The 22,847-nt window shown below is 53.1% G+C and overlaps 1 protein-coding gene across 4 annotated transcripts; it reads left to right on the forward strand.

The window, feature by feature from the left end:
• The first annotated feature begins 5,316 nt into the window (after nt 1-5,316).
• Nucleotides 5,317-21,676, forward strand: MERTK (MER proto-oncogene, tyrosine kinase). 4 transcript variants are annotated; one of them, XM_053972513.1, is made up of 19 exons: nt 5,317-5,473; nt 8,698-9,043; nt 9,168-9,271; nt 9,361-9,534; nt 10,661-10,747; nt 11,323-11,438; nt 13,617-13,800; nt 14,009-14,160; nt 16,361-16,514; nt 16,785-16,938; nt 18,039-18,124; nt 18,217-18,312; nt 18,509-18,589; nt 18,703-18,795; nt 18,888-19,006; nt 19,217-19,326; nt 19,481-19,640; nt 19,932-20,068; nt 21,146-21,676. In XM_053972513.1, the coding sequence occupies exons 1-19, from the start codon at nt 5,404-5,406 to the stop codon at nt 21,618-21,620; spliced, it is 2,898 nt and encodes a 965-aa protein (XP_053828488.1). In that variant the 5' UTR covers nt 5,317-5,403; the 3' UTR covers nt 21,621-21,676. The 4 variants fall into 4 exon arrangements, with proteins under 4 accessions (XP_053828488.1, XP_053828491.1, XP_053828490.1 ...); XM_053972516.1 differs by having other exon boundaries at nt 16,818-16,938; XM_053972515.1 differs by having other exon boundaries at nt 16,364-16,514.
• Nucleotides 21,677-22,847: the final 1,171 nt, after the last annotated feature.

Here is a 22,847-nt window from a genome sequence, read left to right on the forward strand (position 1 = left end):
CTTCCCACCCAAATCATCCCAGCATCCCAGGATAAAGAATAATCAGAATCCATGTAGAGTGATTTTGATGGAAGCCAGGGATGTAAAAGGCAGGAAAGGGTAAGGGAGATTCAGAATGAACCCTCTTGTTTCCTAAACTACTTTTCAGAGAGGAGGTGGGATGAAGAAGGAATCTTAGCCTCAATCTCCATCAGAATTGGGAGTGTTCACCTGGAAAAGAGAAGCCTCCAGGGAGTTATTAGAGCCTCTTCCAGTGCCTGAAGGGGCTCCGAAATAAAGGAAGAAAGAATTCTGTGCTGAAGATCTCTTGTTGTTGTTGTGTCTCCTGAACTGGAACAAGGATGTTTGTTCCAGAAAAGCCCTGCCCTACTTCTGCATGGCCCCTTCTCCAGTTACATCTTGCTCATTTCCCTGGCATTTAGTACCAAAGATCCTTGCCCGTTATTCCCAACAATTCGGCTCCATGGCCATCTGTTTTTGAGACATGGATATTAGCCCAGAGAAGCTGTGGCTGCCCCATGCCTGGGAGTGTTCAAGTCAAGTTGACAGGGCTTGGAGCACCCTGGAAGAGGGGAAGGTGTCCCTGCCCATGGCAAGGGGTGAGACTGGATCATCTTTAAGGTCCCTTACAACCCAAAACATTCTGGGATTCTGGAATTCTCTGATACGGTGCTTAAGAAGCTACTTTGTGGGACTGATGAGGCTTCTGCAGCCACTCTGGGCATGGGTACAACCCTCTTGCCACCATTCCATGTGCTTAGCATAAATCTATGTAAATCTGGGCTCTGCTGACTTATCCCAGCTAAAATCCTGGCTTCTGGCACACAGGAGGGGCTGTTCTGTCTGGAGTGGAGGGAGATTGTGCCATCCCCTCTCCCTCCTGGATAGGAGCTAAGGTTGGGAAAGACGTTTCAGATCATAAAGTCCAACCATCAGCCATCACCACCACCATGTTCACCACTAAACCATGTCCTCAAGTGCCACATCCACACGGTTTTTTTGAACAGTTCCAGGGATGATGACTCTACCACTTCCCTGGGCAGCCTCTTGCAGTGCTTTACAACCCTTTCTGTTCTCATAGGATTTGTGCCCCATGCAACCTGGCCTTGGACACTTCCAGGGATGAGACAGCCACAGAATCTCTGGACAACCTGTGCCAGGGCCTCCTCAGCCTCCCAGGGAAGGATTTCTTCCCAATATCCCTTCTAACCTTCCTCTAAAACCTGTATGGAGTAGGGAACTGAAAGAGCAAATGATTTATTTTCAAGACATGAGTTTCACAATAATCAAAGAAGGGAGAAGCTGTGGATGAATCGAAAACATACTTGACATGGGGGTTTGGGGTTCTTTGGTTTAAGTCGGGACAGAAGCACTTCTCAGAAAGGAGAAGCAGGATGGGAAAAGCCAATGTCCAACCCTTGCTTTTGCAAAGTGATTTGCAGAGCAGGAGAAATTGTTCTGGGAAGAACCAGCTGAACCAAGGGACAGGATGTGCCCGGTAAGAGCCGTAGCGTGTCCCAGTGCCCAGAGCAGGCACAGCAAGACAAAGGCATTTTCGTGGCATCACAAAATGTTCCGTTTTCCCCTGCAAATTGTTTGGGAGCTGCATCCTGTGCCTGGGGTTTAGCACTGAGCACGAACGGGCCAGCTGCCCTCAGCTAAAGACATGTTGCCAAAGGAGTTTGGCATTTGAAAGAACAGGAGCCCCTGCAAATTGAAATAAAAATAGGCCCAAAGAGGAAGCAGGAATAAAGGAATGATTTAGCAAAATGAAAATAAAAACACAGAAATAGTGTGGGGGGGGGGGGGGAGGAGGGGGGAACCCTCAGCAGACAAAAGCTCACAAGTCTGATTGCCAAGTGCCATTTCTGTTAAACAATCTGATTTCCCAAAGGCTGTGTTGACTCTGAGGTCTCCCAAAAGTCTGGTGAGGGAACGGAATCGATGCTCTGAAGTGAAACTGCAAAAAAGGGGTCAGACTCAGGCACCTGCATCGCTGGGATCCCGCCAAGGAAGAGCTGAGGATCCCTGTGGAGAAGGATCTTCTGGGACCTTCTCACCCAGGCAGGAGAAGCTGTGAGGATAAGGATCTCTCCCTCTGGTGCAGGACACAGCAGGAAAACATGGATTCCTCCTTGCTGGTGGTGGATTTGATAACCTTGGGTAGTGACTGGTTTAGCTGGTTCAGGGCTGATCCTGCTGCTCAGGCAGGGAGACTTTGTTTCCAGGAAAGGTTGTCCCTCCTTCCTTTGATATCAGTTGCCTTTTTCCCTCTCCCGCTGCCCCAGGAGGTATTCTTAGGGCCAAATGCCACCTGATTCCCAACCCTGGGCATTGGGAACAGGGGATGCTGCTTGGGGAGATCTGGTGAGTCAGGGGCCAAAAACTGTGAGTGGTTTGTGGGGATACCCCCCAGCAACTGTTGAGTTTGGGCTCTGAGGTTGGAAATCCATCACCCGCTCCAAAAAAGGCCACTCCAGTATTCCATATGCCGTGAAGAGCAGGAGGATAGCATTGAGGTATCCAAGAGCCAAAGGGGTCAGACTGGCTCTTGCCAGCTGCTTCCAGGCCTTTCCTATCACAGACCTCACCTGAGTTTCTCCTCTGATTTCTCCTCTCTGACTTTTTCCTCCCTCTCCATGCATCAGCCTCTTCCTCACGTCAGGTTGTGCAACAAACCCTCTGGAGCTGGAGCAGAACCCAACCTGCTGCAAAGAAATTACCCAAATCAGGGGATTTTTGGGAGCTGGTGAAATCCTCTTTATGGTCCTGCATGTTCTTGTTTATTTTTTTAATTCCTCTTTTGCACAATCTGCTTCTCTTCCTCAGCCCGTGTTAGTGGGGTGACTATCCTGATGCAAGGGCCCTTCCCACTCTGCAGCCCAAAAAGTCCAAAAGCTTTTCCATTGCTTTGTTTCTGAAAATTGCAAAGGCAGCAGGAGCAGCAAGGAATGCAGCCAGATCAAAGTGCACTCATGTGGCAAAGGCTGACCACAAATGACAGGCATGGGACTGTTCTGGTTTGAAAGCAAAACCAGTGAGAGACTCCAAGTCAGAAATACAATTTATTGGGAAAAGGGAAAACAAAAGACAAAAATACACACAATGATACAAAAGGAAGACCACTGGCAAAGTCAGAATACAACCTGACACCCCTTTGGCCAGCGTGCTGATAGCGGTCCAAATTGGAGTGGCTGCAGTCCTCTTGGAGTGGCAGATGTGGTTGCTCTGTCTTCTTGGAAACCTGTGGAAAGGCTGCCTTTCTGTCTAGAAATTCCTGGATTTATCCAGGTGGGAATGCCTAGCTTCTCCCCCTGGGCAGAGCATCTCACAATGGGCTGATGTTATTTTGAGTCACAAGGTGTGTTCTTAATCACCTGTTAAACAGAACTGGCTCTTGGAGAGTGTTATCTCTGAATCATGAGGCGAGACATTGATGGGCCTATTAACAGGAGATAAGGAAAACTGTCCAGATGCAACTGCTACTGGGATGGTAATAGGAAACATCTTGGTGCTCAGTCTTGGACAGGGACAAATGTCTGTCCCTAGTCTCGTCCTGCTCCCTGAGGGATGCTGGATCCACAGGGAATGTGCCCAACATCTGAAGGAAAAGCAATGCTGCTGGATCTGCATGGAAGATGCTCCAACTTCTTGCGGCAGTTTTAGTGAGTTTTCCTTCTCTTTCCTCAGGGCCTCCAAGTCCATAAGCCCTTCCTTGGCTGCTGATGGCTTCAATATGTGGGAAGCTGGGAGGAAAATTCAATCTCTGTCACCAAAGCCTGGGAATGTGCAGTGAATAAGCAGCTTTGCAAGTCAAAGAAGACTGGGAGTGGTTTGTTGGAGTTTTTTCGCTGAGCTTAAGGAGGTTTTTCTTCCCAGATGGAAAAGGCTTCAAAGTGGGTTAGGTATGGTTCTATTCTTTGGGAAGAGTACAGCAGGCAGTGACTTGTGTCACAGGTTCAGGGAGCAGAAAAGTTGGTGCAGAGAAATACGAGTGCCTTTCAGCCACATCATCAGGATGCTGGTTCCCCAAATCCCAGTCCCTTCCCATGGGGCAGCGGGCAGGGGGAACATTCATGACCTTGATACACCTTGGTCCCAAATGTCCCCATGCAAGGCCAGTGTTGGGGCAGGGTCTGAATATCCAGAAACTCCCTTGTTTCCTTCCCATGCCACAAGAGATGTGTTCAGTTTGCCTTGGGTTAATGGCTCATGTTGGTTTCACCTGGGTCTTCTTCCTTTCCTTGGTTTTGTCCCTGTCCCCTGTTATGCTGCTGGTGTGGGCCAGGTGAGAAGGAGCAGTGCCTTCAGCACAGCATTCCCACGCTGGACAGGCCAGAGGGCAATGGGGTGAGATTCCATAGGGGGAAGTGACAGTCCTGTGCTTGGGTCACAACAACCCTATGGAGCGCTGCAGGCTGGGGCTGAGTGGCTAGGAAAGGTCCGAGGTGTGCAGTGGCTGAGCACAATCCCAGGCATGCCCAGGTGCTTAAGGAGGCCAATGGGAGTGATGTGGCCACAGGACCATGGTAGTGACTATCCCCCTGTGTGACCACTGGTGAGGCCTCAAATCCTGGGGGCAGTTTTGGGCCCTGCATGAAAAGAAAGACTTAGAAGTGCTGGAGTGTGTCCAGAGATGGGAGTGGAGGTGGGGAAGGGTCTGGAGCACCAGAAGCAGCTGGGGGAGCTGGGGGTGGAGGCTCAGCCTGGAGACAAGGAGGTTCAGGGGGGACCTTATCACTCTCTACAAGTTTCTGAATCATAGAATGCTTTGGGTTGGAAGGACTTTAAAACTCATCCCATTCCCTGCCATGGGCAGGGGCACCTTCCACTAGCCGAAGTTGCTCCAAGCCCCATCCAAGTTGGACACTGCCGGGGATGGGACAGAGGAAGTTGTAGCCAGGTGAAAGTCGGTCTCTGCTCCCAGGTAACAAGTGGCAGGACAAGAGGAGTCGGCCTCAAGCTGTGGCACGAGAGGTTTAGGCTGGACATTGGAAAAATTCCTTCACAGAAAGGACTGTCCAGCCCTGGCACAGCTGCCCAGGGAAATGGTGAATCCCCACGGCGGAGGGGTGTAAAAGCCGTGTGACCCTTGGGGACAGGGCTCAGCGGTGGCCCCGCAGTCCTCGGGGAGCGTTCTCAGCACGGTAGCGCCGGTGCTGCCCGCTCCCTCCTCCGCCGGGAGGCGGGCCGGGGCCGGGCCGGGGGCGGGGCGGCGGCGCTGGCGGCCCCCGAGCGCGGCGGAGCGGCGCAGCGGTGCGCGTCCCATTACGGGGGCCACTGCCAGTCCTGCGCCTGGTGGCGGCGGCGGAGCGCTGCCGCTGCCAGCCTTCTTCCCGGTGGCGGAGCGGTGCCAGTCCCGGTGGCGGAACGAGGCGGTGGCGCTGGCGGTGCCGGCGGGCGATGGGCGGCGGGCTCTTGGCGCTGCTCTGGGCGCTTCTGGCGGCCCTGCGCCCGCCCCGCGGAGGAGCCGGTGAGTCCGCAGGGGGCACGGAGGGAGTCGGGGACGGCCCCGGGACGGGGGGCGGCGAGTGTAGCTTGTCCGGAGAGCGCTTTCCCCGCGGGCGCTGCTCCGGGCCGGGCTGTGGCGTGGACACCATGGGCGCTGCGCGCCCGCTGAGCGCCCAGTGGGTCCCGAGGAAAAGCTGCGCAGGGATCTCCCGAGGGGTTTCTGGCCGCATCTCAACCCGGAGCGGGTCTGGCTGCTCTGGTACACGGGGTTTGGCTGTCCCGGGACACACAGTCTGGCTGTCCTGCGACACAGGATTTGGCTGTCCTGGGACACGCGGTTTGTCTGTCCTCGGACCCACGGTCTGGCTGTCCCGGGACACATGGTTTCTCTGTCCTCGAACACGCGGTCTGGCTGTCCTGCGACACACGACTTTCTTGTCCTGGAACACAGGATCTGGCTCTTCTGGGACGTAAGATTTGGATGTCCTGGGACAGAGTCTGGCTGTCCCAGGACAAAGCTCTGCCTCCGCAGCGTAGTCCTGCCCCAGTACTTCACTGCTTGATGTGCCTCTGCTTGCCGGGAACACCACGACAGGCAGGGACCACAAATTGTGGCAGATCGGTCTGGGATTTATCCCGTTAGTCATGAGCCAGCTATGTAGTGATGGTGAGAAAAATCCTCGGGAATCACCACGGTTTGTGGAGCTTTGCATTGCAGGCAGTTTGGTGGCTTTTCAACTCCATTTGCTGAAAGAAATGAGGAGATAAAGTAATTTTTGGGCTTTCAAAAATCCTGTGATCAGGGCTGTCCGACCTTTGGGAGCTGCTGGGGGACCTCAGGGGTGCTGGGGGGTCTCGGAGTCGCTGTGCAGATGGAATTTAGCAGGGAAGGCAGGAATGTCAGTGTTTGCTTTGGGCAGGGAGGAGTTAAAGTCCTGACTGTCACAGCAGGAGCCTGAAGTGAGGGGAACTCTCTGTGGATGTAACCAGGAATCCTGGGCTGGTTTGTACAAAAGGTGTTTGAATAAGGAAGATGTCTTTGGATTCAGTTGTGGCCCTGGGGAAAATTAATTTCTTACAATCATCTTTTCCAAGTTGTTTGGCTTGGAAAAGATCATTGAGTCCAACGTTAACACTTCCAGGTCTACCACAGCTCCCAGGGAATGGGAGGTTGGAAACCCCACAGGCAGGGGCTCCTCATTCCTCCTTCTCAACAGTGCCTCAGGAGAAGCTGTTTTCAGCAGGTGAATTACTCCCAGCAGTGGGAATTCTAGGGCTAGGGATGCAGCCAGCGTTTTGGCAGACCTGGATGCATCATTACTGCAGTAAAGACCTTCTTTTTTCAGTCATGGGATGTGCTTATTCTTCTTCATTCCTAATGAAGTATTCTGCCCGATTTTCCTGCTAAAATACCTCTCTCCAGGGAGAAAGGCACACAGGACCTGTGCAGCAAGATCTGCCTCTGTTTGCCCTGGAATTTTGCTGCAGTTCCAGGTGTTTCAGGAGAGCAGCAGTGCCCTTGCAAGTGGTTTGATTTCCATGCCAGATTTTGCCTCAGGCCTGGCGATGGTTAGGACGGGAGCTGCTCTGGCACCCACACAGGCAAGCCAGGCTTGCAGCTCCCTGGCTTTAGCCTGGATTTAGAGCCAGCCTAACTGGTCTGGACTCAAGCAAGAGCTGTCCTGCCACACCGGGCGAGTCCCCTCCAAAGTGGCATGAGTATATCCCCATCCCAAATTTCTGGGGTACCCAAAGGCAGTGTTGGAGATGAGGAATTCCTGTACTCACATTCAGAGAGGAAAGTATTTCATTCCCGGGCCAGCAAACACCTCTTCCCACTTAATTAGTGTGAAAGCAAGGCCGTCCCTACAGCTTTGCAGCAGTCACATGGACTCTGTTTGTGTTGGTTTGGGAGGCTCAAAGACGCAGGTTGGAAAAGCTGCAGCTCGTTTTGTTTTTTACTGAAAGGGAAACCCATTGTGCTGCGGGAGAGGCGGGGAGAGCCTCCCCTTTCCCTCTGGACTGAAAAACCCTGCTGGCATTCTGTCCTCAAACAGCATTTCTTGAGGGTTAAAAATAGGAAGAGATTTAGCAAAGGGATATATCCAACCTCAAAACTGGGCTGTGTTTCTTGGCTCTGGGAAGAACACACCAGGCTCGTGCCCCATTACTCACAACAGTGATGACGTAGCTTTAAAAACTTGTTGTTTGATGTTTGAGGGCTAAAACCTGCCCAAAAACAAACTCAGCTGAGCTCAGGTTCAATAAAAACTGTGCTTTCTTTATCTTTTAAACAGTGAGTGGTTGTTTGGCTTTTCTTTCTTGGAAAAGGGAATTAATTTCATTGAAATTCCTGTCTGGCACAATGCCTTTGCTTGCTGAAAGGGAGATTTACCACTCGGCTTGGATTGCTAGTGGCTGGGAAAGTCTCAGGAAACTCAGAAATGGTCCAGGAAAACCAGCCTCCATGTGGTGGATCCCCTAGATCTGATCTCAAAAATACACATATTTTTGGAAGAGAATTGCTTTAAGTGGAGCTGCTCTTCATCTCAGCCGTGGCTGGGTGGGAAGTGCTGGGAGGGAGGGGGAAAATGCCGTTTGGCAATTTGGAGGTGGGGGTATGAAGTCCTCAAAAAGAGCTTTCCCTTGGGAAAAAAATGTGGGAGAAGACCCTGGGAGAGCAACATTGAACAGCAGCTGACTCCTATACACTGTCCAAAGGTATTTTTTTCATCTGTCTGCAGCTCTTTTCCTGGGAGAGGCAGTGAGTGGAGGCACTTAGCAAAAGTTGACTCAGAGCATGTCCCACTCTCCCTGTCCTGGGAAGGGACAGGCTCCTGGCAGAGCCTAAAATCAGCAAAATTCCAGCTGGGAGTTCTTCCTCTGCCTCAGCTGAAAATGCTTCAGATGAGGCCCTGCAAGGGGTTTGCTGGAGTAAAGTCCCAAATTCCTGCTGCCCAGGGATCCTTTCATATTCCAGTCCCGGGGGTATAATGCATCAGGAATAGCTCCTGCCTGTCCCCTTCCCAAAGAAACATGGCTGAATGTTTTCTTTAGCTTGGGCTGCTCCCGTTTGTTTTAAAAAGGACTTTTTTAGAGGTGCTACCTGTACAGAATCCTGGGACAACATTTTGGGAAATGGAAATGAGCTGCCTTTAATTTTTCTTGGAAGCAGTGGAGTTGTTTTGCTGCGAGGTCTCCCAGACTTGCTGGTGGTGGTGACAAACCACAGGTGTTCCCTTGCAGAGGATGCTGACGGAGGAGGTGTGAGGGTGTACCTGTTGGCACATTCCCGGCATTCCCAGCGGAGCCTGCTCAGCCACTGGCCCCACCGGAGCACCAGGGAGGAACCCCCAGGCAGCTCTGTTGGACAGCTCAGATTCAACCCCACGGTGCGACACGTGGTCATCAACGAGCACAAGGATGTCACCTTCAACTGCTCCATCCAAGTGCCTCAGGAGCTGCTCCGGCCCGACGCCCCAGGAATTTCCCTCTGGAAGGATGGGAGGGAGCTGCATGTGCTGGATCGCATCGCCAGCAGCCACTTTGAGATCCTTGATGAGGAGGAGGTGGCCATGACCTCCACCTTCAGGTGAGTGCTGCCGGCCTTCTGGCCTTCTGGAGCTGGAGCCGGTGGGAATGAGGGATGCCCTGAGGGCTGGCTCCCAAGGAAGATGGGAAGCCACGAGCCTTGAGGTGGTGTCTGTTCTGTCCAGCAGCATCCTCGGTGCCCAGCGCTCGGATAACGGTTCCTATGTCTGCAAACTCAACATCTCTGGCGTGGAGGTGGTGTCCGATCCCATCCTGGTGCAGCTGGAAGGTGAGCTGGAGCAGCTGTGGAGTTGTGTCCTGGCTGAGTGACCAGGGAGCCAGAAATAGGGAATTCTTTGCTTCCCTGTGTCCATCCAGGTCTCCCGCACTTCATCCGTCAGCCCGAGCAGCTGAATGTCACCAGGAACAGCCCCTTCAACCTGACCTGCCAGGCTGTGGGACCTCCAGAGCCTGTGGAGATCTACTGGTTCCAGAACAATATCCAGGTCAACCAGAAACCCCACATCTCCCCATCAGTCCTGACTGTGCCAGGTAAGCTGGGAGTGTCCCTGGTGTGGGACACCACAGCTGGGAATGTGCCTTGTGCTGTCCCAGAGCTGGTCCTTGCCAGGAGGGGCTGTTCCCGTGCCATGCACAGTCCTGGGGCCCCTCTGGGGCAGGAAGCCCCATCTGCCCCCTTCTGGCTGCTGCCAGCAATCCTGTCCTTGGAAGAGGCAGCATACTCAACCAACTCTTTCCTGAGCAAGCAGTAGATTTTTCCACCAGCCTCTGGCTGTGCCAACAGGAACCTGGCTGCTCTCCTGGGCTGCTGGAATATTAGTACCCACTTTGTGTATCTGCAAGAGTTTGGGATGCCCCCTGTGCTGTGTGTCCGTGACAGCTGGTGGGACACAGGGAGAAAAATCCTTGGTGTCCCATAAACCCCCACTCTGGTTTTGCTGCAGAGGCAAAAGATGGGGTATTTCTTGCTTTGCTTGTGAGGAGGAGGCTGGTGGTTAATTAAGAGCTGGGCTATAATTGCCCGGTCTTGGCATCCAGTGGCAGGTGGCCTTAAAAAGACAGTGAAAGCCTGAAGAAGTGACTCATTCCTCTTGGATGTCCTTGCATCCACCTGGCACCTGCTAGATTGGGTCATTGGAGCAGAGCTTTTCCTGTCTCAGGAGCCCTGGCACCCTGAGGCACTGCTGGGATGAGCCAACACTTCCCACATCCACATTGGCATGGGACAGGCATCCCAAGCCCAGGGTCACCTCACCCAGGCTGGGAGAATCCGCCCTTGGGTATTTCCAGTGGTCCTTCTCTGCCATTAACTGGGGGATTTGAGCAATCCTTGACCAGCACTAAATCATCTGACCAGGCCATGGCAGGGACTCTTCTGCTTTCTGCCTTTCCCCTTTTGGAGGGAAAACAACCCCTTCCTCAGGAGCTTGTGCAAGGGCTCCTTAGGGACATCCCTGCTGTTCCGGGTCCAATGGGGATGGCACACGTGTGGGGCAGCTGGAGCCTGGAGTCACCCCCAGGCACTGGCAGCAGAAGTGTCACAGAGGGAAGTGAAAATGGGCTAAGAAAGGAAACCTTGAGTGTTTGCTGGTGGGAAGCTGGTGGGATTGGGATGCTTTTGGGATATCCAGGGAATGGGGCTGTGTTTTCCCGGCAGGACTCAACAAGCCGGCGCTGTTCAGCTGCGAGGCCCACAACAGCAAAGGCCTGACTGCATCCAGCCCGGGCCAGGTCAACATCAAAGGTCAGTTCCCATTCCCTGTTAAACCCCTGTGTCCAGCACATCCCAGCACTCATCCTTCACAAGCTGAGGGAGATTTTGGCTTCAGTCCTATAATTAACATCCAGCAGGATCTGGTTGTAACGTGGTCATCCCGGTTTGGTCATCCCAGCACCAGGATGGGGGAGGGAGCACCAAAATCTAAATTTGAAAGCAAAACTGTCAGCTTCAAAGCAGGATTCGGAAGGGCTGCATCGCTCCTTTCCTTCCTTCATAACCAGGGTGGTGCTCCATAGGAATTTTCCATAGGAAACAGTGGAAATTGCTGACATTCCTGATGGGAGCTGCTCCAGCAACGTAAGGAAGGTGTTTCCCAAAATAAATCATGGTCTTTAAGCTGCCCAGAGTAGTCACAAATATAGAAATGGCCAAAATAGTCCTGAAAGTGACATTTTTGTGGTTCCCTATCCGGTGGTCCAGCACATCCGCAGAATTCGGATGTGGGGTCACACACTGAGCCCTGGGAGCTCCAGGGAAAAGCAACCATGCCAGGTTTGTGTTTAGGCTTCCAGCTGACTGCCCTTGGCTTCTCCCTGCAGGAATTCCATTGGCACCCGTCAGTGTGCAGGTCCTCAACAGGACAGCCCATGGCATCAGGATATCCTGGGTGCCGGGCTTTGATGCCTTCTCTGCCTTGAACAGCTGCAGTGTCCAGGTAAGCATCCAGAATTCCCATATCCCTGCAACTCCCCCACATGGATGCTCTGAGGCAGGTGGAAGTTGGTGGTGTTTGGCATGAGCTGCACAGATTTCATGGAGTCCTGGAATAGTTTGGGTTGGAAGGACCTTAAAGATCATCCAGTTCCAACTCCCTTCCAACACCTTGAACTACCCCAGGTTGCTCCAACCTGGCCTTGGGCACTTCCAGGGATGGGGCAGCCACAGCCTCTCTGGGCAGCTTATGCCACAGCCTCACATGGAATATTTTCTTCCCAATATTCCATCTATCCCTGCCCTCTGGCAGTGGGAAGTCATTCTCCCTTGTCCTGTCACTCCATGCCCTTGTTCCCAGTTCCTCTCCAGCTTCCTTGGAGCCCCTTTCCATTGGGCAACACAGTCAAGTTGTCATGTGTTTTATGAACCTGGTCAAACCCTTCCCAACCAAGCAGCATTCCCAAAGTCAGGATTTGGAGGGGCAGGTTTCCCTCAGCTCTCCACTCCTGGGAAGGAGCTGAGGGTTTGCCTGTGTCCTGGAGAACTCAGGGAACTCCACCTCCATGGGTAGAGCCTGCAGGCATTTTCCACCTGCTGCATGTGGCTGGCTTTGCCAGTCCAAGCCCATCTTGCTGTCTCATGGATATGATTTTTATCCTGGAAAATCTCCACTCCATCTGGGATAATATGTGGAGAGAGGAGACCTTTGAAGCCAGGTAAAAGTGAAAGGAATTTCAGGGAAAAAATCTACCAGGGCTAATATTAGCACCATGTCCTGCTGCTACCTTCCAGCCGGAGCTTGGGAAGTGGGGTGGAGAGCCAAGGAATTTCCTATGACTTAACATTCATGGTCTGTTTGTAGGAAATAGCCTTTGAAAGTGGAAAACAGGAGAGGGTTTCTGGCAAGAACATAGCTGTGACTCAGCCCTTTTGCTGCTGTCCCCTTGGATAATCCCTGGGCCCACTGAGCCAGTGACTCATTGACTGAGGGCTGCAACTGGCCCACCTGCCAATTCCAACTGTTGCAGTTTGCAAACATCCTGATTTTGTTCAAAAATCTATGGATTTGGTGGGTTATTCTCAGAAGACAATTGAGGATCAGGCTGGATGCTCAGGATGTCTGGTCCCGGAAGCATTGTGTGTGTTTCTCTGGTCATTGCTTGCCTCTCTCAGAGCATCTTGTGACAGCCTGGGGATGGAGGTGGCATTCCCAGACTTTTTCAGGAGACAGGCAACCCCTCAGCTCCTTCCCATTATATGTAAGGAATGGGGAGCTGAGGGAAACCTGCCCCTCCAAATGCTGACTTTGGGAATGCTGCTTGGGAAGTGTGTGACCAGGACAAGTGTGTGGCTGCAGGAACCCCAGGCTTGCAGAGTCTTTCAGAGAACCATGTGGAGCATTTCTGGGAATTTCTCCATGAAAACCTGAGGATGAAGGCTGTTCCTTTGTATTTTGGCTGTAAAACAGATGTTGAGACCATCCTGGGATACCATGAGGAGCTCTTTTGATTGAGCACAAGGATAGGTGTCCTGCCATCCCAAAATCACAGATGGAGCCTTTTCAGAGGAGTGCACAGCCCTGGGCACATGGATTGGGTTGTCCTTGTTCTTGCTTTTCCCTCTTTCCCCCCTCTGTCCCAATCCAGGTAGTGCTTCCCACAAAATGAGATGTTTCCTGGAAAGCTGCAGTGGCTCTGTGGGCAGCTCCATGGGGACTCCACATCCATAAATTTGTCTTTATGTGAAAAGCAGGACTTTTTTTTGGGATGTTGAATTCATCCATGCTGCTAAATGTGACAAGGATTGGGATTAGTCCTATTACATCCCATGAAGATAAATCCTATTTTCCAATGATGTGCTGCACAATAAAGGAGCTTTATTTTGTTTATTTGGGATGTGCTGCCTAGTTATTTTATTTGGGGCTCCTTTTGCTCCATGCCACAAGAAACAGCAAATCATCCCTCCCTCCTTCCCAACATTCCTGGAATGTTCCCAGCTCCATACGTGCTGGAGCTCTCTCCCTGTGCCCTGTGAATGTCCTGCCATGAGCTTTCCCTGCAGGAGCTTTTCCCTGCAGAGTTCAAATGGGAGGCAGGGCTCTGGATCCTGTTTTCCAACATCTCTCTCTGCAGGTTGTTGCTGACTAATCCCTGTTTGTGGACTGATTTTCCAATTAAAGGTCAAGGAAGTTGTTCCAAGAGGCAACGTCTCCCTTCAGCCCTTCCACACTTCGGTGCCTCCCCATGTGTATCACATCCAGCAGCTGGAGCCCATGGAAGAGTACAACATCCGTGTTTCCTGCGGGAATGAGGTTGGCTGGTCAGCATTCAGCCCCTGGATAACGGCCAGCACCATGGAGGGAGGTAGGAAATGGGGAGTAAGGACTGAGAAGAGTTTCCCTGCCTCAATCCCTCTGGAGGAGAGGCAGCTCCGGAGTCCTCTTTGCTCCCAGGGTGGGAAAGGAAACTTCCCCTTTTTTCATGGGCTTTCTGGTTGAGCTCCAGCTCCTTTTCCACATCTCTGCACCCCTTCTCCCAGCTTCCCTCAACTCTCTTCCCACTGATTCCACAGCTCCGACCATGGCTCCGCTGAACATCACGGTGTCCTTCAATGAATCCAGCTCCTCACTGGAGATCCACTGGGTGAAGCCATCACTGGAGAGGATCCATGGGGAGCTCCAGGGATATCACATCTGGTACAGGTGGCACAACTCCGAGGGCATGGTGAGTCACCAGGAAATGGAGAAGAATGGCTAAAATCCTGGAAAAATTCCCAGCAGGGATGTCCAGATGGGTTTTGGTGCTTCCACAGATTATTTTGGAGCTCATTTCTTTGCTATCTTGGTCTTTCATGTGGGCTTCAAACCACTCCTGGCCTTGCATTCCCTGGATTTTGAGCTGTTCCTTACTCAGATGGGATTTATCCCTTCCTTAACCCACAGCACAGAATTTCAGAGCTCGAGGAACTCTTTGGCTCAAAGGCCTCTCCGTGAGTGCATGAAATCACCTGGCACACCCTGCTTGCCTTTTCTGGGATTTGGGAAGCAGCTGCAGGAATTTGCTAGGGCAAGGTTGGCCCAGGCTCTGGGCAAAAGATCCCATCCAGGGCCTGTGGATAACAGCAGGCATGGATCCAGCTGTGGTTTGGGTTCCTCTGTGCCAGGAGTGACCCCGGCTGGAAACAGTGACTCATCCCCATTTTTTTGTTGGATGCTGCACTTTCTGTTCTCCTTTTGCTCCCCTGTATAGATCCAGCCTGAATGAAGCCAGGGAAACAAAATCATGGTCTTGTGACTTGGAAAAAAAGTGCTGACAGGAGCTATCTCTCTCCAGCAAAAGGCCAAATCTAGGCCTTGCCCTTTAAGCCCTGAGAGATTTATTGTTGCTGTTGTTGTTTGTTAATTTTTGTCCATTTTTCCAGCTTATGGAGTGAAATTTTTTCCAGTTCTCAATTTTTCCATGAGTCTGAAACACGAGACTGGAGTTCTGACTCCTCAAAAAGCTCCTTCTAAGGTTGGACTCAATAATCTCACAGGTCCTTTCCAACCTAAATGATTCTGTGCAAATGATTCCATAAAGTCCCTGAGTTGTGACCATGCACAGGCTAAATCTGGACTGCCCCAAAATAACCACCAGTTTTTGCAGGATAAAGTCAGAGAGAAGCCAGATTTTGGTGTCACAGGGCCACCTGCAGGTCTCTCAACAACCAGAAAATTCCCAAATTTGGTTTATTTTCCTCCTTAACCAGCAGTCCTTGTTGGAGCCAAGGCTGCCTGAGTTGGGTCGGGAAGAAATTCCTCAACTACCACAAAACTCATAAAATCCCATTAAATTTGGCAGGTCAGCCCTGCTTTGTGCTCATGGTCTGGGTCTGTCCTCAGATGATACAGCAGAGCCCTTTAGGACAGGGAAAGATCCCAGTTTTAGGCTGGTGATAGGGAAAGGATCCCATGTCGATACAAGGAGGAGGAAGGCAGGAATGTGGGAGCAGAGGTGAAAACAGGTCCCAGCTCCTGTTGCTGCCAGTAGCTGCCCACACATTCCCCGTGCCTGGGTGTTTCACATCTGTTTCTGTGGCTTTTTTGGGACAGGGAACAGAAACTGATTCCCTTTGAGGAGCTCTGATTCCCCCTCATCATCTCTCCTTGCCCACTGATCCCCCTCAGCTCCATTCCCTCTCCTCACCCACTGATCCCCCTCAGCTCCTGCTTTTTTTGGTGGGATGTTCAAGAAGGAGCCAGGCGCTGCTGGGCACAGCAGCCTGCCAGATGTTTTGGCTGCAGCTGGGCAGCTGTTTTGCAGTTGGAAATCGGCAGGGAGCAGCAGCAGCACTTTCTCAGCTGGAAACGACCAGGAAAGGATGGAATTTGCAGGGAAAGGCTCCTATGTTTTTACCAAGCCATGCTGCCTCCTGCCATGGTACCAGCCAAGGAAATACATAAAAAGTGGGACTATAATTAGCTGGACACAAACAGAAGGAGTGGTTTTTGGGCTTAGGATCTACTTCCAGAGCACTTGGACAATCCTACCAGGAGCACATGGATCCATGGGTGCTGAGGCTCACAGGGCTTCAATGGCCAAACTGGCCACAATGAAGGCTGAGGGTCACAATCCATGTCACCAGAGCCTTTCCTTCCTTGCCAGATCCTTCTCTGCCTCTTTTCTGGTGCTGCCTGCTGCTGTTGTGAAGCAGAGAGGGTCAGGAATGCTCAGATTGAACGGGAAGTGCTGCTCAGCTCCGTTCCTGATCCCATCTGGCCCTTGCACACAGGGCCATTCTTCTCTTTAAATAGCTGGGTGCTGTACTTCCTCTGAGCTGGGAAAGCAAAGCAGCTCCAAAGGTTGCCAAGGGGACAATTCTCAGTAAATCCTCAGGTTTCCCTGCCTTCCCCAGCCCAGGATTTTCTTCCCTTCCTCTCTCCAGCAGATTGTCTCTGACAAGGTCTGGCTGAATGGCAGCATGGCCGTGCTGCCCGTGGTGGCCACCAATGCCACCTGCTCCATCCGCGTGGCCGCTGTCACCAAGGGGGGAGTGGGACCTTTCAGCATTCCTGTGGAGATCTTCATCCCTGCCAGTGGTAAGGAGGTGTAGGGCTGGATCCTGGGAATAGCCCAGGGTGTGTTTTCCATGGTGCCATTTGGCATCACTCCCTCCTCCTTTGGATGCTTTCCCTGTCAACCAAGGATCCTGATTTGGGAGTAGGAAAGCCTCACTCCTCATTCCCTTTTTTCCTCATTCCTGTGTAACCCTTTGGGCTCCACTGAAAACCCCTGGGAATTCCTGCCCCAAGCCCCAGGTGCTGCAGGCTGACTCTTTCACCGGATCCATTAACAGGATATTTTCTTAGGATTAATAACCTCAGCCCCCTCTTCAACTCCAGCCTCCGGGAATACCGACTCCTTTGTCATAGCCCTGGGATTTATCTGCGGGACAATTGCCGTTGGAGTCATCCTCTGCTTGTCCGTAGTCATCCAGAAACAATGCATGGAGACAAAATATGGGTAAGGGGATGGAAAACAGGGCAGCTTCCAAGGGGTGGGGGGCCAGCAGCCCATGCTGGATTGGGGGACAAGGATTCTGTCTCCAGGACTGATGTTGTTACCACAAATTACATGTTTTATACCTGTGGTGAGGGACTAAGTGGGTTTTTCCTTCCCCTCCCTTCCTTAGCTCAGCAGTTCACCTTTTGCTCACTATTCCTATTTTTAAAGGGAAGTGAACTTGTGCAACTTGGTGGGGGAGGTGTTTTGGCACGGAAATGAGAGAGCAGAGGGTGTCGCTGGTCACCAGAGGGTGACCTGAACCCAAGGAAACAGCTGGAACTCTATCAGGGGAGGTTAGGCTGGAATTTAGGAAAAGATCCTTCCCCCAGAGGGAGCTGAACAGGCTCCCCGGGAATGGTCACAGCTCCAAGGCTGCCAGAGCTCCAGGAGTGTTTGGACAATGCTCCTAGGGATGCACTGGGTGGGATTGTTGGGGTCTCTGTGCAGGGCCAGGAGCTGGATTGGATGATCCTTTCATCCATGATTCTATGATTCCATAATATCCCATGTCCCGGAGAAACCCTCCTGCTTCATCCCACGCCCGGGTTCAATGGCCCAGCATTGTTTAAAAACACAGACAAAGGGCTGTTTTCTCCTGCAATAACCCAATACTCCTCACTCATCCTCATGACTTCCCAAGTGGTTAACTGCCCCGTGCTCCCAGTTTGGAAACTGGTACCGAGTAAGGATCCCTTTCCTAACTGGTTATTGTCACTCTTTCCCTGCTTTCCCAGTTCTGGAGCATCCTGTCCTGGTTTTGTTTCCCAAAGCTGGACTCTGCAGGGCTCCAGCAGCATTCCTGCTCCTTGAGTAGGAAGTGAGTATCCTATTTCCTCTCTAAAAGCTCCAAACTCTGTGACTCACTCCTTGATGGTTCAGTGGTGTTTGTGGAGCTGTTGTTTTGCTCAGATGTTGCAGGCAATGGTGCTGATCCAGGAAAAAGGAAATTGAACGTTCATTTCCCCTTTTCCTATGCATCCCCTGGGCTCCTGCCCCTGCTGTGCTGATTCCTTCATCCAGCTGAAGCTGCCACAGCAGATGTGTTTGTGTTCCCTTAGGAATGCTTTCAGCAGGAATGACTCAGAGCTGGCAGTGAGCTACACAGCCAAGAAGTCCTACTGCCGGAGAGCTGTGGAACTGACCCGTAAGGATATGTTTTTATCCCTCTGGAAGGAGCTGGAGGGGGAAATGGCAGCAGGTGGGAAGTACCTGAGCTCCTGTCCCCCACTCTTGCAGTGGGAAGCCTGGGTGTCAGCGGGGAGCTCCAGCAGAAGCTGCAGGATGTTGTCATGGACAGAAATGCCCTGAGCCTGGGAAAGGTCCTGGGAGAGGGTGAGTAAAACTCATCTCATTCCAACCTCCTGCCACGGGCAGGGAACCTTCCATGAGCCCAGCTTGTCCTCCTTCTGTCACTGATGAGGAACAAGCCTTTTGGTTCCATCTTGGAGCATTCCAGATCTTAGGGATCTGGTGATGTCCTGAAAGGTGGTGCTTTGGATAAAGGGATTCCTTCTTTCCTGTGGTGCAGGGGAGTTTGGATCTGTGATGGAGGGATGGCTCAGCCAGCCTGAAGGGCCCCCACAGAAGGTGGCTGTGAAGACCATGAAGTGTAAGTTGTCTCTCTGCCCCACTGGATACCAACATTTCCAGTACCTCTCTCAGGAACAGCATCCTGGCACCATTTTGGGATTCTAAAGCTCTTTCTTTCTCTCTGCTTCCCAGTGGATAACTTTTCCCAAAGGGAGATTGAAGAGTTCCTCAGCGAAGCAGCGTGCATGAAGGACTTTGACCATCCCAATGTCATCAAGCTCCTCGGTATGGGCTGTCCCTTCCTACCCTCCAGCTGGGATTTGGTGGACCTGGATCCCTTTTCCCAGGGCACTGTGTGAGTTGTCCATGTTTCCCAGGGGTGTGCATCGAGCTGAGCTCCCTGCAGGTGCCCAAGCCCATGGTGATCTTGCCATTCATGAAATATGGAGACCTGCACAGCTTCTTGCTCTGCTCTCGGCTGGAAATGGCCCCTCAGGTAGGGAGCACCAGGAGCAGAGGAGTGGGGTGGAATAGAGGTGGGAAGGGAATCCACCTCTGCAGCTCCTGCAGGCTCATGGGTCAGTGAATGGCAGGGTCTAAGGGATGAGAGCTTGTCTGTTTCCGTGGGCTCATCCATTGGGATGGCAGCCCTGGATAGGGAAGCCTTTTGGATCAACACTGTGTAACCCTTACCTTCCCTCCCCAGTTTGTGCCCCTACAGACCCTGGTGAAGTTCATGGTGGACATCGCCCTGGGCATGGAATACCTGAGCAATCGGAACTTCCTCCACAGGGACTTGGCAGCTCGAAACTGCATGTGAGTGTTTTCCTCTGCTCCATCCCACGGGACGAACCCTGTGGATTCATGGCACAACTCTGCTCCTTTCAATAAAAGTTCCCTTGGTTTTGAGACACAGAGCTTAGCCTGGGGTTTGTGGCCTGGGGCTGTCCTGATCCCTGTTTGCCCCCAGGCTGCGGGATGACATGACGGTGTGCGTGGCAGACTTCGGGCTCTCCAAGAAGATCTACAGTGGGGATTACTATCGGCAGGGCCGCATTGCCAAGATGCCGGTCAAGTGGATTGCCCTTGAGTCCCTGGCTGACCGTGTCTACACCACCAAGAGTGATGTGGTAGGTCCCCATGCCTGGAGGGACAGTCCCCTGGGCTGAGCCACACCATGCTCCTGTTGGTGTCATTCCCTAGAAGCGCAGGAGGCTGTTGGAGCCAACTTGCCGGCGCAGTTGGTTCCTTGAGTGGGCCTCATGCCTCCGTCCTGGTCATTTCCCATTTTTGGAGCACCACAGCTCTGCCCGTTTTCCCTTGCATGCCAGACAGTGACCTTTCCCCATTAAAAGGTTCATTCCATTCATTCCTCCTGGAAGTGTCCCTTCAGCCTTGGCCTTTTCCTTTTGTGCCGGCAGTGGGCATTTGGCGTCACCATGTGGGAGATTGCCACGCGTGGGATGACACCGTACCCAGGGGTGCAGAACCATGAAATCTATGAGTACCTCTTCCATGGGCAGCGCCTGAAGAAGCCTGAGGATTGCCTGGATGAGCTGTGAGTCCTGGGATTCCAGCTGGGAAAATGGATTTTCCTAGGAACAAACCCCTTAATGTTTGCACAACGTGCCTAAGGCAAAGCAGATCCTGGAGCAGAGCAAAAATCCCAACAAATATCCTCAGAGGAAGCAATGGGTTTGTGGGGCTGGCAAGGTTACCAGGAACAGTCAGTGATGGGACTTTTTAGTATTTTATTTCTTTATTTTTAGATTTGTTTTGGCCAAAAAGGTCCTGGCTAATGATGCTCCTCTTTGTTCCACAAAATTCCCTCTAAGTCTCTTCTTTGCCTCAAATCTATAAATCTGTGTCCCCTTGGAAAGGGGAAATGCAGAATACACAAACCTTTGTATTTCTGAGCACCTCAGGAGAGGCCTTTCTCTCAAGCTACTTTGCTGAGTTATTCTCCAGTGTCATTAGAGCTGAAAATGTTAACCCCCCCTGCCCATGGCTGAGAGCTTTGAATCCCAACTGGATAAACAGAGTTGTACATTTCCTAAAAGGCTCCTCTCCAATGCCTGTTCCTGAAGGAAGCAGTGCTGGAACCTCTAAGAATCCAGCCTGCTGGAGGGCAGAGAGGCTGGCAGGGACATGCAGGGAGCTTCCAGGGCTCCCTGACATCCAGCCTGGGAGCAGGTACCTGCCAAGGGAAGGACTGGGCATCCCACACACACAGCTGGGATGTTCCAGGGAACAGATCCCAGGGCTGCACTGGAAGAGGCTTCTCACACTTCTAACAGCAGCTTGGGCTGATAAATCCATGCCCTTGGGAAACAGCCTGAGCAGAGGGAGTTTGTTTCACTTTGAATTAATGGGAATTTCAAGGCTTGCCTAACTTGGGGGGAAAATGGGTCTCCATACCTCCCCTAATCCAGAGGAGTGCAGGCTGCCTAGAGAAGCTGTGGCTGCTAAATCCCTGGAAGTGTTCAAGGACAGCTTGGAGCAACCTGAGATGGTGGAAGGTGCCCCTGCCCATGCCAGCAGGGTCGGACTGGATGAGCTTTAAGGTCCCTTCCAAACCAAACCATTCTGGGATGCTGGGATCCCCTGTTAACCACATTCCTCTCCCAATTTCTAGGTATGAAATAATGTCTGAGTGCTGGAGAGCTGACCCTGCCACTCGCCCCACCTTCTCCCAGCTCAAAGTCCAGCTGGAGAAGCTGCTGGAAAACATGCCCAGTGCCAAGGCATGTGGGGACATCATCTACATCAACACTGGCCTTCCCGAGCAGAGCCCGGACTCCACGCAGGATTCTGGCTTCCCGCAAGTGGACTCTGATTTGGATGCCGGGGAGGCATCAGAGCCTGGCTCCCCCGGCGCGGAGGCGGTGCTGGTGGCTGTGGATGTGCATCCCAGCGAGCTGTGGGACACCAGGTACATTGTGGAGGAGCAGCTCAGTGGCCCCGTGGAGGAGCCCTATGTGCCACTGCTTCCCTGCCAGGGCTTGGAGCCGGAGAGCCGATGGAGCCAGGCCAGCACTTTGCTGGCATCAGAGTGGCCACGTACCGGGAGCTGTGGGGAGGACTCGGAAGTGCCGCTGGGAATGGTGTGAGTGGCACCACAGCAAGGACACAGAGGGAATATTCTAATAAACAGTCGTCTCTTTTATTTATTATCTCCTGCACGGTTTTCCTGGTGGAGGCTGGCTCTCCCCAGGAGCTCTTTCCTGGGCTGAAGTCTCAGGGGTTTGGAATTAACAGTGGAATTATTTTGCTGTAATTATTAATCTTCTTCAGAAGGAGCAGAGCAGGGTGGGGTGGATGGTGCTGAGGGGGCAGCTGGCCTTGCAGGGCCTGATGTTTTCCCCCTTTTCCATCACGTGTTAAGGTTTGTGGGATGGGTATCCCCCTGGATGATGGGAGAAATGGATGCAGTGACTGAGATGGGGTGCAGGAGCTGGAAAACGGGATACCGAGCTGGGGAGGGTGTGCAGGGCTGGGAAAGGGTTTCACTGCCCGGCGCGGATGGTCCCGGCCCCGCCGGAGCGCGGGACCTGACGGGCTCCTGCAAGGTGCCCGCTCGCGGCTGTACCAGAAACAGCTTTGCTGGGGGAAAAGCTACACTCCCGCACCCCAACCGCTGGGGATGGATGCCCACAGAGCCCAGCCGGTGTCCCGGGGAATGGACGCCCACAGAGCCCGGCTGGTGTCCCGGGGGATGCACGGGGTCGGCCCGGCGCCGGGGCGGGGAAGCGCCGCGTCCCCTGCACGGGGCAGCGCGGGGCAGCGCGGGCGGGGCGGGGAGAGCCCGGGGCAGCCGGTCCCGGAGAACGGCGGGGCCGTACCGCACCATGGCGGGGCCGCGGGGGGCGCGGGGACGCCTCCCGCCGCTGCTGCTGCTGCTGCCGCTGCTGCTGCCGCTCCCGGCCGCGCCGGCCGCCCAGGTGAGGGGGGACGGGGACCCCGGGAGGGGCTTTGCTGGGGGCAAGGGGCTCCTCTCCGCTTCCCGCTCGCTCCCCGCTTCCGTGCGCCCCGAGAGCCCCGCAGCGCTGCCGCGCTGCTGTCCCGGCAAACAGGTGGGCAAAGCCCCAACCCGCGCTTAAAGTGCACATGAGCCGTGATTAAAGCGCGCGCGGCTTCTTTTGGGCTCTTTTCGTCCTTCTTACCCCACGCCTGAAGCTGCCCCCGAGCACACCGGCAGCAAAGAATCCCCGTCTGGGGCTTTTGGGGGGGGGATTTTCCAGCTTTGCGATGGCTCAGCATCCCGCCGGAGCTCGCACTGGCTCACGGAGTTTAACCCAGCCCTAACAAAGAGCTGTTTATTAAATCCAGCGACGCGC

The sequence above is a fragment of the Vidua macroura genome, chromosome 3 (genome assembly GCF_024509145.1).
Source record: "Vidua macroura isolate BioBank_ID:100142 chromosome 3, ASM2450914v1, whole genome shotgun sequence".
NCBI classification, from domain to species: domain Eukaryota; kingdom Metazoa; phylum Chordata; class Aves; order Passeriformes; family Viduidae; genus Vidua; species Vidua macroura.

Coding starts and splice junctions, on each gene's coding strand:
- MERTK (XM_053972513.1), top strand. CDS start 5,404: ATGGGCGGCGGGCTCTTGGCGCTGCTCTGGGCGCTTCTGGCGGCCCTG. Junction 14,161..16,360: donor GGCACAACTCCGAGGGCATG/GTGAGTCACCAG, acceptor TCCTCTCTCCAG/CAGATTGTCTCTGACAAGGT. Junction 18,313..18,508: donor GGGAAAGGTCCTGGGAGAGG/GTGAGTAAAACT, acceptor CCTGTGGTGCAG/GGGAGTTTGGATCTGTGATG.